Source organism: Leguminivora glycinivorella, chromosome 7, assembly GCF_023078275.1.
Source record: "Leguminivora glycinivorella isolate SPB_JAAS2020 chromosome 7, LegGlyc_1.1, whole genome shotgun sequence".
In the NCBI taxonomy this organism is placed as follows: Eukaryota; Metazoa; Arthropoda; class Insecta; order Lepidoptera; family Tortricidae; genus Leguminivora; species Leguminivora glycinivorella.
Genome location: NC_062977.1, coordinates 14367789 through 14382138, shown reverse-complemented (window position 1 = coordinate 14382138; position 14350 = coordinate 14367789). Strand labels below are relative to the sequence as shown.

Genomic DNA, 14350 nt, shown 5'->3' with positions numbered 1-14350 from the left:
ACAAAGTTGCAGTAAGTGAATAAACATGAGTAAAATAGACATTCCTAATGTTCAGTGCAACACTCTCGTTATCAAAACAACCGCATATCGGTGTTCAAGGATACCGTTATCTGCGCGGCGATTATTAGATTCACTTGCAAAACGTTTCGCGACTTTATTCCCGTCCACTTATAGCACACGCCCGATTGTAAACAAGGCATAATAAATAGCTTATAGCAAGCTAGCTTTAATTGATCAATTAAATACATACATTGCATTTGTTTCTTTAATTAATACTTCAAGGATCATGTAGCTTAAATACATTTAATGATAATAAGATATTGGTTGGTTTATTTGAAAAAAAAATTGAAATGAAAACCCAATGTTGAACATGCTTTATGCCTTTGTATTTGGTATTTGGTATTCAGACGTCATACTAATCCTTATCCCAATAGGCACGTAAGAGCGTTAAAGTCACGTTTTATCATAATGCCAAATTACATTTCAAGTTATGCGATGTTTTTTTATAATGTTAGAATAACTTGTTGATTTTCTGAATCACGTTTTCATTAGGACTGATTTAAATTTCAATCATTGTTAGCACTCTGGGGCTAAATTAAAACTTCTGGGTAGATCTGATGAGCCTGCCACTCTAACTCAACACAAGACAATTTAAGTTAGTCATTAACTGGATTCCTAGCCATATAAAAATGATGATCGCGACCCCACATCTATCCTAAGTGGCAGAATGCAAGAAACACTGTGTGGATAATGTGGTAAATCTCCTCCTTTCCATAATTAATAAGTTTTTTTGCAATAATTTCATTTTTGGCACAAGCTTTTATCGCAGACTGTACCTTTCTTTCAACAGTCATCTACAGCTCCCCGAGACGTTTCTAAAAACCCTTACTCGATGGGATACGACATTTCACGACAGAGTTCCTATGACCACCTTTCTGCTCCATCATCATATCAGCTCCATGATACCACAATATTGCATTGTCACGTGATTTAAATATGTGTGCAAAATTTCAGCTCAATCGGAAACCAGAAAATGGGTCAAATTTAGCTTCTACTTTTTGACGCACACTAACAAGGCAAGTTGAATAAAGGCTTGTAAGAAGGAAAGCTGTAATGCGGCTGAGTACTGACCGCTCCGAGAGCACGGGGTGCTGCGAGAAGCGGCTCTGGTCCTCGTTGTGTATCCGCTTGAGCTCGCGGATGTGCAGGTTGCGCTCGCGCTCCAGCTTCTCCATCTCGAGTTGCAGGTCCGCATCTTCTTTCTTTAGCGCGCTTTGCCGTAGCTGCAAGTGTACAATTATAATTATGAAGTAGCTCTCCAATGTGTAACATTGTTTCTCCTCACTATACCGACCCTCACTCGACCGGTCTGGCTCAGTCGGTAGTGACCCTGTCTGCTAAGCCACGGTCCTGGATTTGAATCCCGGTAGGGCATTTATTTGTGTGATGAGCACAGACATTCGGTCCTGAGTCATGGATGTATTCTATGTATATAAGTCTGTATTTAAGTATGTATATCGTCGCTTAGCACTCATAAGTTTTGCTTAGTTTGGGGCTAAGTCGATCTGTGTAAGGTGTCCCCAATATTTATTTATAGTGAGGAAATTGCAATATGCGTTTTTGACAGCTCCCAGTAGTTAGGCGTTAAATGATACTAATAATTGGAATCATTAATTTTTTACAGTAGTAAAGTTTTGTTGACATGTTGGCTTTTCTGACGATGTGTTTTGAAATTGTACGGCCTCAACTCTTCTAAATGCAAGAGTTGAGACCATACAAATGATATCCAACATCATTCTAAAAAACGTATGTATTTTATGGACTCAAAGTGTTAAAATCATCGAATAAAGCTAAACTTGTTATTTATTTTACTTCTCAAACAATCTTTAATAAGAATTAATATCCAGTGATCCATAATAATTATAAACCCGGCCCGTGTCGCGTAGAGTCCGGGGTCCGGGGGACCTCTTTCTCTGACAGCCATTCTCGGGTGACCGGGCGTGTATAGTGCGGTGTGGTGTAGTGTAGTGTATACCTTGAGTATCTCGTCGGCCTCGTAGTACTCCTGCCAGGTCATGCTGGGCAGCGGGTCGGGCTTGAGGAAGGTGGGCGGGTCGGTGCCGTTGTGCAGCGGCGGCGGCTGCGGCGTGGCGGTGTAGTGTAGTGTGCGGTACCTTGAGTATCTCGTCGGCCTCGTAGTACTCCTGCCAGGTCATGCTGGGCAGCGGGTCGGGCTTGAGGAAGGTGGGCGGGTCGGTGCCGTTGTGCAGCGGCGGCGGCTGCGGCGTGGCGGTGTAGTGTAGTGTGCGGTACCTTGAGTATCTCGTCGGCCTCGTAGTACTCCTGCCAGGTCATGCTGGGCAGCGGGTCGGGCTTGAGGAAGGTGGGCGGGTCGGTGCCGTTGTGCAGCGGCGGCGGCTGCGGCGTGGCGGTGTAGTGTAGTGTGCGGTACCTTGAGTATCTCGTCGGCCTCGTAGTACTCCTGCCAGGTCATGCTGGGCAGCGGGTCGGGCTTGAGGAAGGTGGGCGGGTCGGTGCCGTTGTGCAGCGGCGGCGGCTGCGGCGTGGCGGTGTAGTGTAGTGTGCGGTACCTTGAGTATCTCGTCGGCCTCGTAGTACTCCTGCCAGGTCATGCTGGGCAGCGGGTCGGGCTTGAGGAAGGTGGGCGGGTCGGTGCCGTTGTGCAGCGGCGGCGGCTGCGGCGTGGCGGTGTAGTGTAGTGTGCGGTACCTTGAGTATCTCGTCGGCCTCGTAGTACTCCTGCCAGGTCATGCTGGGCAGCGGGTCGGGCTTGAGGAAGGTGGGCGGGTCGGTGCCGTTGTGCAGCGGCGGCGGCTGCGGCGTGGCGGTGTAGTGTAGTGTGCGGTACCTTGAGTATCTCGTCGGCCTCGTAGTACTCCTGCCAGGTCATGCTGGGCAGCGGGTCGGGCTTGAGGAAGGTGGGCGGGTCGGTGCCGTTGTGCAGCGGCGGCGGCTGCGGCGTGGCGGTGTAGTGTAGTGTGCGGTACCTTGAGTATCTCGTCGGCCTCGTAGTACTCCTGCCAGGTCATGCTGGGCAGCGGGTCGGGCTTGAGGAAGGTGGGCGGGTCGGTGCCGTTGTGCAGCGGCGGCGGCTGCGGCGTGGCGGTGTAGTGTAGTGTGCGGTACCTTGAGTATCTCGTCGGCCTCGTAGTACTCCTGCCAGGTCATGCTGGGCAGCGGGTCGGGCTTGAGGAAGGTGGGCGGGTCGGTGCCGTTGTGCAGCGGCGGCGGCTGCGGCGTGGCGGTGTAGTGTAGTGTGCGGTACCTTGAGTATCTCGTCGGCCTCGTAGTACTCCTGCCAGGTCATGCTGGGCAGCGGGTCGGGCTTGAGGAAGGTGGGCGGGTCGGTGCCGTTGTGCAGCGGCGGCGGCTGCGGCGTGGCGGTGTAGTGTAGTGTGCGGTACCTTGAGTATCTCGTCGGCCTCGTAGTACTCCTGCCAGGTCATGCTGGGCAGCGGGTCGGGCTTGAGGAAGGTGGGCGGGTCGGTGCCGTTGTGCAGCGGCGGCGGCTGCGGCGTGGCGGTGTAGTGTAGTGTGCGGTACCTTGAGTATCTCGTCGGCCTCGTAGTACTCCTGCCAGGTCATGCTGGGCAGCGGGTCGGGCTTGAGGAAGGTGGGCGGGTCGGTGCCGTTGTGCAGCGGCGGCGGCTGCGGCGTGGCGGTGTAGTGTAGTGTGCGGTACCTTGAGTATCTCGTCGGCCTCGTAGTACTCCTGCCAGGTCATGCTGGGCAGCGGGTCGGGCTTGAGGAAGGTGGGCGGGTCGGTGCCGTTGTGCAGCGGCGGCGGCTGCGGCGTGGCGGTGTAGTGTAGTGTGCGGTACCTTGAGTATCTCGTCGGCCTCGTAGTACTCCTGCCAGGTCATGCTGGGCAGCGGGTCGGGCTTGAGGAAGGTGGGCGGGTCGGTGCCGTTGTGCAGCGGCGGCGGCTGCGGCGTGGCGGTGTAGTGTAGTGTGCGGTACCTTGAGTATCTCGTCGGCCTCGTAGTACTCCTGCCAGGTCATGCTGGGCAGCGGGTCGGGCTTGAGGAAGGTGGGCGGGTCGGTGCCGTTGTGCAGCGGCGGCGGCTGCGGCGTGGCGGTGTAGTGTAGTGTGCGGTACCTTGAGTATCTCGTCGGCCTCGTAGTACTCCTGCCAGGTCATGCTGGGCAGCGGGTCGGGCTTGAGGAAGGTGGGCGGGTCGGTGCCGTTGTGCAGCGGCGGCGGCTGCGGCGTGGCGGGCGCGGCGCTGGCGGTGCGCTTGCCGCGGCCGCCGCCGCCCTCGCTGTTGGAGGGCCGCTTCTTCAGCAGCAGCTTCTTCTGCCGGTCGATCTCCTCCTTCTCCGCCGTGATCTCCTCCTGCCGCCTACCACACACAACGACGAGTTTAATACGTACGAGCCTTCTACATCCGCGACAAAATAAGGTTTGAATGGCGGACTCGATGCCTCGAGGCGTTCTCTACCGGTCGACCGATTAGACGAGGTGGTGATGCCGAAATTTTTTTTGTTTACTCGTAAGTTTATTTAAATACTCTAGTGATCGAGAGATATTTTATACTAAAAAAGACTTTACAGCTCTTAACCGAACTCGAACCGATCTAATAGCTTATTAACTTTGTATCGAGCATAAACAATAGTATAATCTACAAATAATAATAATTAAGCTAAGAAATAAATTATAGCTATGGAAATAAACTTACTTCTGAAAAACCTAAACCGACGGAATTTAAGAAGCATGTTTATGACGATTGATCCCAGTGAGAGCATTTATTTCTGTTATAAATGTTTATTCCTAGATCATGAATGTGTCTGTGAACATTGTCTGCATACCCACAACACAAGCCATGACTTTACCTATAGGATTCTGCAAGTTTTCCTATAATACTTATTTATCTATTGTATTTAGCTGACTAGATATCCTTTTTCAGTAATCATCAACATTTTAAATTCTATAATGGTTTTCCCCCCACTTGAAATAAACTGACTACAAATTAGGCTAAAGGATAACCCTAAACATATAATAAGACTATCAGTAACAATCACCTCGTTAATTCCTGGAACGCATATCCATCAGTCCAATTCTCCTGAAACGTGGCTCCGACGCGCTGTGTGACGAACTGACCAAGCCTTAGCCGGTTCTGCATACACCGCTGCCGGGCTTCCTTCTTCTCTATAGTGCTTTTCTCATTTAGTAGTTTCTTCACAACATCTATACACTTATTAATGTGTGACTTATGTTGCTCTATTACCTGTAACAAAATTGAACAATACATTACACTCATTATTGATAAAAAAAGACTAATTTGAACAAATTTTGTGTTTACGAAAGAATTATCTACTGGCATATGGAAAAACAGTTATCAGTCTTTCACACAGACATTATTCTTAAAAACTAATTATTACCATGAAAAACCACAAAAAGCTAATTGTTCTCAAAGTATGATAGCTTTAACTATTCTATTAGACATTCCCTTCAATTGGAACCATAATTCTTTATGTATTCAGATAATTATGGTATCCGCTATGGATTTCAGAGTTAAAGCATAAATTAAATATAACAAGATCATACCATCCCATACATTAAAATGCGACCGCCTACGAACGCGCTTACACTCCACCACACATAGATGGCACCACAAAAAAAATGCCTTGTTGCCACCGATTATTTGTAGATTGGCATTAAGTGTCAATTCCGAGCCGTAAATCTATGTCAAAAGTGACACTTAACGCCATCTACAAGTATAATCGAAAGCTACAAGACATTTTTTTTTGTGGCGCCATCTATGTGTGGTGGAGTGTAAGCGCGTTCGTAGGCGGTCGCATTTTAACGTATGGGATGGTATGATCTTGTTATATTTAATTTATGGTTAAAGAGTGGTATGTACAAGACATACATAGAAGAAAAAGCCTTAAATTACACTTACTTTACTCTGTGCTTGAACTTGATGCTTTAGTTCTTCATTACTCCTTGTTAATTCTTCTATTCTATTATTCCTTAGCTCTAAGTCAGACGACGCTTGAGTTTCTAACTCTTGTATCCTCTGGCATGTCAGTTCAGTTTGAACCTAAGACAAATAAGAATCACATTCAAGGATTTCAAGGATCTATGACAAACTAAGTAGGAAACAGAATATGGATAGTAGACGTAGTGGCGAGGCGTCCAAAGAATAACTAGCCTAATTAAATACATAAGCTTGTAATCCTATGTGGTTAGAGTTTTGACGCCACGCCACTAATGGATAGTTATAGTAATTACAAGAAAGTATTATGATTGTAATGCAGTATTAACCTGTTTAACAGATGTGTGAGGCCGCTGCTGAGAGGTGGATCGTAAAAAGTCCGCTCCCGAAGGCAGCAATGAAGAGGGTGACGGTGGGTACTGTCAGAGAGACAACTTTTGATATAACAGTCAGGATCACTAGAGCCTGCTATTATAGTTAAGCTTATATTATAGGGGCGCAGGCGTTTGCCACATATACGCGTATTTAATGAAGCAATTTAATTATGTAAGCTGGGATCATACCGGTTAGATATTTTCCGGCTAAAAGGCAAAAACCCACAACAATCCTCTTATTTACAAGTGTTTTATTATACCTGATCATGTTTAACTGATGCTTAGTTACCCACAAAGAACTAAATTAATATACCCTCTAATGGTAAATTTGAAATATGAATATTGTGGTAGGGCGCTCACCATAGGATAGTTGCCGCCCTGGGGCGAGGGGGATTTGGCGCCGGTGTGCCGCACGGGGCTGGAGGAGGGGTGCTTGGCGAGGTGGTCGCGGATGCTCTTGTCCGAGGAGTTGTGCCTCTGCTTGGCTCCTACTCCTCCTCCCCCACCCACACCTTCATCACCTGGAATGTTACAAATGTCATTTAAGTCACAACCAATAATTACGACATCTTTGACACCTTTACAAGTTCGCTTGGAACTTTAAACAAATCAGATAGAGCAAAAACAAATTATGAAAACCGTAAATTCACTGTATATCTATTTTCTAAGACCAATCAAATTACTCATTCTATAATGAGAGTGTAACTGTAATGTTTGTATGGGGAACCAAATATACTGCATATTGTTTAAATTCCCAAATAATCTTTAGGGTGAAAAAGTTAAGCTAATCTTAATTTTCATTTCACACAAATCATCATGACATCACTAGATGTAATTATCAAGTGGCCTCCTTTTCATTAGAATTTTTAAGTAATACAAAAATGGCTTAAGTTTTGTGTAATAGACAAATGAGCATTTTTTTTTTGCCACTTTTATGAAGTGTGATATTTAAAAAAAAAACTATTTCTACTCAGAATTACTAGCCTTTTCAATCCTAGTAGTTAAAAAAATGTCCCATACGATTTTTTCTTATTTTGTTACTATTTTCCGTACATGTTGTATGGGGTAACAAAAGAGGAAAGTAACAAAAATGTATGGAAATTCTGGGTCACTTTTTGTCTCCCAGTGAGATTGAAAGTACTTGTAATTCTGAGTACAATTGACCTAAAATTCCCTAAAACAATAAAAAAAAAAATTTATTGGCAAAAAAAAGAAATGCTCAAATATGACATCATAGATCTCATTTGGCTGAACATAATCTTCAATTGTGTTCTATTTTCATATTTTTTATAACCATACTTTTGAGCATAAAACATTTCGCAAGGGCAATTTTTCTCAAAGGAAGCAAACTAAGCATGATAAATGTGTGAGACAGACCTTTCCGTTTCCTTTTCTTTCAGGTACAGCTATAGTTGGCGTGGCACCACTGGGCGGAACCAGCGCTATGCCTGGACCTACAGCGGAGCCTCGCATAGCTGCCGTTTTCTCAGGAGTTAGTGCATCAATTTCCTTATCACTATATGATGACCCTGAAAAGCAAAATACCCACATTCAAGTAACATTTACATTCAAATTATGGGGTACACATATGTAACAGTCTAAACCACAAAACATATTAATTGATAACTTGTTTTAGTCAAATTTCAATAAAAAGTTGTCTTTGGCATTGGATTTGACCCTTCTAGAGATACATAATTATATACTATTAGCAGTATGATCCCTTTGTAGTTTGAGACATTCAACAATAAACAAAGTAAACAGACAGATTTTAATACCATTGGAAAAGACAGAATAAACCTGTATTGGTATGACTATTTGTCTCTAATATTAATTGGACATAAACATTTTGCCAAATTTTCTTATCATGGTGATTTAGGACATGCAATCATTACTTGTATATAGATTATCCATAAACAGTGAACAGAAAGTGGCTAGGTGGCAGAACTCACTTTTTGACAAGGAGCTCAGTAGGCCGACGTGGTTAATGATAGCTCCACTTTTATAGTCATGCATTTTGGCACACGGCAGTCGTGGATCTCGGAAGGAAATACAACACTTTCTCGCTTTCTGTCCGGCATAATACACAGCAATGTGACGTCACGTTCCTTCGTTCGATCGCACTTTTCCACATTTATTTATTTCATCCCTCACAAGTTCGCGACTAAAGGTTACACACTGATGAACGGGCCGGTATATCGTAAACACTGAGAGCACTGTCGTGTCACCACTTTTCACTGCACACGAAGCACTAAATCACAATTTACCTGTGCTCATATTGGAGTCCTGATTGTGTAGTGGCTGGCCCGTGTTGACAGTTTGTGGTGCCATTTGAATTTGTGCCCCAGCTGACATCTGTAAAGAAAGATGGCGTCTTTACATATGAGTCGCCCAGTTAACTTCATTTACACTCACGTACACAAAGTTTCTACTAACTGCACACTTACGTTTATACTCACTAATTAAGTATTAAAAAATACATCCACCTTAATGGTCCTTTATACATATTTTCGCTTTATTAATCAGAATAACCTAACTAGTTTGACAAGTCGTCGTAAACTCCAGTCGCGACAATCCAACGGAACGGACGGATACGCATCCGCGGGGCGAGGCGAGGGGGTGCGGACCGTCACGAAGTTTGCTCCGGTAATAATAATAACGACGGGCGAGGCGCCATTTTACAAGGATACAAGGCCAAAAGAATTGTTACCCCACTAAAAAATAATATTTGCTGGAACATTGATCACGAAAATAAGGACAGCCGTAGAGCGCTAAAAATTTCGCAAGCTATTTAACGCGAAACAACATTTTGCTCGTAGAAAACTAAGCGGCGAGGCGGCAGGTCAACAGCCCGCGAATCCCGCGATTGCGATCGGTGCTAGTTGTTGACCAATGTGAATTTTGCACAAATTAGAGAAGGGTCAGTGGGTAAAGTGTATGTAAACCAAATTTATGTTATATCGTTTTTCAGATATGGAAATAAATAAAAGTTGACTGATTATTCCCATAGAGGTGTCTGAGGCGGGTGGCGGGCGGCATGCCACCGACCTGCGGCGAACGAGAACGTGATATCGGCGCTCGTGCCCCACAACAAACTGCTTAACTGGACGTGTTACGTAGGTAGGCGTCGGCGGTGGCGCGCTGAACATATAAACGTAGGTATGTGTACTTACAATTCAATATATAGGTAGGTATATAGAATCAAGCATCGCGCGCGATAAACTTGTGTAGGTACCTACGCCGCGCAGGCAAGGCAACACTGAATATTTTATATTCAATCTTGGACATGAGTAGCTAGTATTACCGTTTGCGGTGCAATGTAGAGATACTAGATAATCTCTAGTATCTCTACTTACTAGAGATGTCCTTTCAAAGCAAACTAGTTATTTTATACGGTAAACATTAATATACGTAATTAATTGAATGCAGAACTATATTAAATAAATACCTATCTATCTATTTAGGAATCATGGCGTGGTAAAGAACCTTACACTGAATTGTTCATATTCACCCAACTTTACGTATTTTGTTAACACAACTGATAGAGTTGTAGGGTGAATTTGTAGTATAGTAAGTAACTAGGTACTTGTGGCAAATAACTGCATAAAATAACATTTTATTAGTGTTTTCGAATAAATATGCGTAGGTATTATAGCCATTATAGAAGAGGCTATAAACAAACAGGGATATAATTGATCTTATCAGCTAGACCTTTTGACTACAAAAGTCACATTTAAGAAATAGGACTAAGGCACGCCACAGACAGTCTTAAAAATTCATAATATATGATCAAACGAGCTTCGCAAGCGAAGTTCGATCGATATTATATGACTCGCTTCATTGGAAGATATAATTATTAAGTTTACATTATTGTAGTTTATTTAATCTACTGGCAACATATTGCACGCTTATTTTAGAGATTTATAAAAAATAAGTATTTCAATTGCCTCTAAACCTTCCCCCCCACCCTCAGGTCGGTGTCAATCGGCGGTGGCATCATCATTATTTTCAGAGATTATTCCAAGCAAAACTTTGGAATCTGGGTGTATCGGGAGGGAGGGTAATTATATCTTCCAATGAAGCGAGTCATATAATATCGATCGAACTTCGCTTGCGAAGCTCGTTTGATCATATATTATATTTCCTCGCTTCATTGTTCGATATAATTATTAAGTTTACATTATTGTAGTTGTTTAGAGACAAAGTTTTGCGGATGGCAATTGTGAAAACAAAATTAAATATTTATCATTCAATTTTGTTACATAATTATTACTAAACAACTAGCAATTACATAATTATGTAATTTATACACAAGATCAGTCTTATTCAGTAACACAGTTCATAATTAATTATAGCAAACTGATCTTGCAAATAGGTCTTCGTCAACTATTTGACGATGGCAGAATTTAGGAAATATTTGCGAGGTTGAGGTCCAACCCGCAGTTTTTCTGATAATGTCAAACATTGACCCCTGCCGAAACGGCAGTAGACGTGGTAGCATGGCGAGTGCCTGTGTGCACTAAATGTTGCCACGTCCATCCCGATCTCCGCTAGTACTTGTTTTATCCACCTGCTTATTGACTGTGCCATCGCGTCCCTGTGAGGGCGCTTCGCAGTTAATAAGAGGTGTTCTGAGTTCGGAGGCCCTTTTATCGCTTGTTAGAGTGAGATACTCGCGAAGGACCGAAGTCGCGCGACACGTTTCTTTAAGGTACGAAAGGAACAGTATAAGTATGTCGGGGCATATGGTTATATCTGACACGATAATTTTTACCCCATTTGGGTAGTGTATATTCACTCATTTAATCAGTAAGAATGTTGGCACGCGATGGGTAGTGCATAATGCCAATAATACGACAAGCTTTTTAGTACCTAGGTAATCTGCTCTATAGTCGTATTTTGATACCATTCATCAATGTAATCCAATACTATTTTTGGATCCCAAGAGTGAGTAAGTATATTTTGGAAAATTAGGTCTCATTTTAAATGTGCGTTTTAACAAACGTTTAACATGTTCTTTTTTTTTTTTTTTTGGTCCTGAGAAACAGGGATAATGCTGACCTAGATTGTTTATGGATCCATCCGTTAAAAATCTTAGAATCAACTTAATCGAACTACTAAAAACGTTTTGATCGAGTTGTGATCAAAATGTCCACCATAGTTTAAACCACGTTTAAACGAAACGTTATATTGCTGAATGGTGTTTTTAGAAATAGATGCGATCACATGAAGTTTCCTCAGATAACCTTTACCGGAGAGCACCGCTGCACCCAGGAGAAGGCGCTTGTGGAACGGATTCCTGGTGCTGTGATCAGAACAGACCTTATGTTCTTCGGGGCTCATGTAAATAATATCGGATTTTACTAGTGACATTAACAAAGGAAACTACGCTTGGGATTGCCAGACGGGGAAGCTAAACTTCCTGTTACTTTGTCATAAATTATCTTTTTTAAAGATTTTAAAATGATCGGCAATGGAGGGAAACTATAAAAGTCTAGTGTAAAAGCATCTACAGCTGATGCATCTGGGTCTTTCCACCATGATAAGTAAGTGTACATTTGGCATTGGAACGAGAAGAGAAAAGATCAATATCAGGCTCACCAGCAGTATACATTATGCGTAGCAGTATAAACGCTTCATGAGATAGTTCCCATTCAGTATCGAGATTCACATTTCGTGATACCCGGTCTACTTCTATATTGTCTTTCGTATATTTAATATTTATATACGATGCAAAAAAACCAAAGGTTTCGCTTCTTCACACCACTGCCAAATCCGTCTGAAAGGGTCGTTCAAAATTCGAAATTGAACGCTGCCCATGCGATTTTCATCGCTTATATCAGTTATAGCTTTCGTATTGTCTATACGAATTAATATAAAACAGTCACAACGACGGTCATTAAAGAAATATTAAGAGGTAAACATACTGCTAATATTTCCAATTGGTTTATGTGGAAAGCTTTTTCCTCGGATCTCGACGCTCCGTGTGCAAGAGAATATAATATTCATCCCCCAGTTCGGATCATTTAATATTAGTTTCGGTAATTTAATTTTCTTACTATAGTTTGGGTCGCGTTGCAAGGCTAGAAATTTTTGGCGTTCTAGAATTTTAGTATATAGCCACCCAAATTTAGCTGCAGGGCATGCGTCAATAAGTACTCCGATCAGTTGAGATAATTCTCTAACGGAACAAGAGTGTAGTGACAGAGATTTTCTAACCATCACGTCGATTTTTCTCTCATTTTTCCCGTAGGTAAAAAAAAATCGACTGAGTTGAACATAAAACCTAAGTCTCGACAAACCTGTCGCGGTTTTAATGTCCTATTAGTATAGTTTATGACAAAGCACAAGCATTCTAGTAGGTAAACGTTTACGTTTCGTAAACACTCTACATAAGAGTACCCGACACATAAAATACCGCGCTAAAAAAGACCATAAGACAAAGCCGTAAATTCATTTAAGTTAATAAACTAGGGTTTTCATCTTCAAAATGGACGCTCAGATATTTGCGGCAATGTCTCGCAATAAGAATCAGTGGGTAAGCTTCCTTCAAATCAACTGTAGCCATGAAGCTACCTGTTGGTAGATAAGTATAAGCTTAACAGTTGGACTGTGGTTTTCCATTTTGAAATGTTCTCTAGGAATAAATTTGTTCAGCTTTTCGAGATTTGGAATAAAACGTTTGGTGTCATTAGATTTTTGTGACAAAAACGTTCTCGAAATAAACTGGTCATGCTGTGGGATGCAAGGGACAACTGCATCCAGCTTATTTAAATTTTGGACGTACCTCCATAACGGCTTTTTCACTACTTGCCCAATTTATTTGGGGTACAACGTCTTGAAAAACCGGACGTTCAAAAGTTACCGAGCAACCGTTTTTAAGCGAATCTAAAATAACTTCATTTGATGTTATTTTTGACCAGCAATCATAAAAAATATTTTATTTTACCAGCGTGAGGTAACTGACTCATTGTTGAGGAGTGGCACGGGGCTTGCCCTGGCCCGCTGGTCTGGCTGGAGGGTTCGGGGTTGGTTGACTGCTGTCCTTCTCTGGGCTCCCCCCCCCCCCCCCCCCCGTTTTCGACTGGTAACGAGGAGGGCCTGACCCGTTTCCCTGAAACTGGTATTGGTTGCGCGCCGACGTTGATGTCGAAGTTGATGGAGCCGTGTTGCTCTTTCCCGAATATACAGACTTTTTTATCTGTAGCCATTGTTTCTCAATTACTTTTGAGGCTTTTATTTTTTCCGGGAGTTTACTTCCATAGAGTAAATCGCCCGCATCTTGAATTATGGTCAAGAAGGGTTTTTATAACCTGGGTGTGACAAGCCTTGTACGTGCTTGGGTTTTGCAATAATGCAAGTCTGATAAGATGCGACAACTGTCGCTTAACAGCTTGGTAGCAGTGATCTTATATATCATCAGACGTCAATAGAACAGTAATAGCTCGGTTTATGGCTGTAATGCCTACACCCAACTGGCAGCTGCCACAAACAGCATGGCTGTAATGGCCGCAGAAATTTCTGCATGAAGCATCTAAATGCTTAAAAAAGCGTACAATTTTCGGAGATAAGGTATTCTTTTAATATCTTATCCTTCAAATCTTTGGTAAACCCTTGCGGACTAATGATAACCAAGGGGAGGCTAAGTTACCGTACATTTTTCCCCAAATATGGGTGTATGGTCGGTATATTCACCTAAACACGGTAACCAGGTCTGGGTCCAAATCAGGTACTTTTGGAGCTGGATTTTCAGGAGTTGAGCCTGGCGCCGTACCCGCAGGGTGTTGCGTCTTCAGGTAAGATCTCCGGAACATTCTCGATGTATGGAGAATTCGAGTCCTGGTAATCGAGTTTGTTGTCCGGAATGTACCATTTCGGTCTCCGTGACTTCTTGTTCGAGAAAGCAACGATGCTTTCTGAACAGAACAAAAACCAAGCCATAATTTAGTTTTATAAAAACTAAAATAAAAATAGTACCAAAATTGTGGGTACACTGAGAGAAGATACAACCAGTTTCAT

General features: G+C 43.1%; 1 protein-coding gene across 1 annotated transcript in view; it reads right to left on the bottom strand.

Annotated features, from left to right (window-relative positions):
- The window catches only part of LOC125227739 (serine/threonine-protein kinase tousled-like 2), a 48994-nt gene that overhangs the window by 6168 nt on the left and 28476 nt on the right, over nt 1-14350 (bottom strand). Inside the window, 9 exon segments of the mRNA XM_048132045.1 lie at nt 1132-1283; nt 4121-4364; nt 5044-5249; nt 5925-6065; nt 6290-6379; nt 6695-6855; nt 7712-7729; nt 7732-7863; nt 8599-8686. Of these exon segments, the coding sequence (XP_047988002.1) occupies nt 1132-1283; nt 4121-4364; nt 5044-5249; nt 5925-6065; nt 6290-6379; nt 6695-6855; nt 7712-7729; nt 7732-7863; nt 8599-8686 (1232 nt within the window).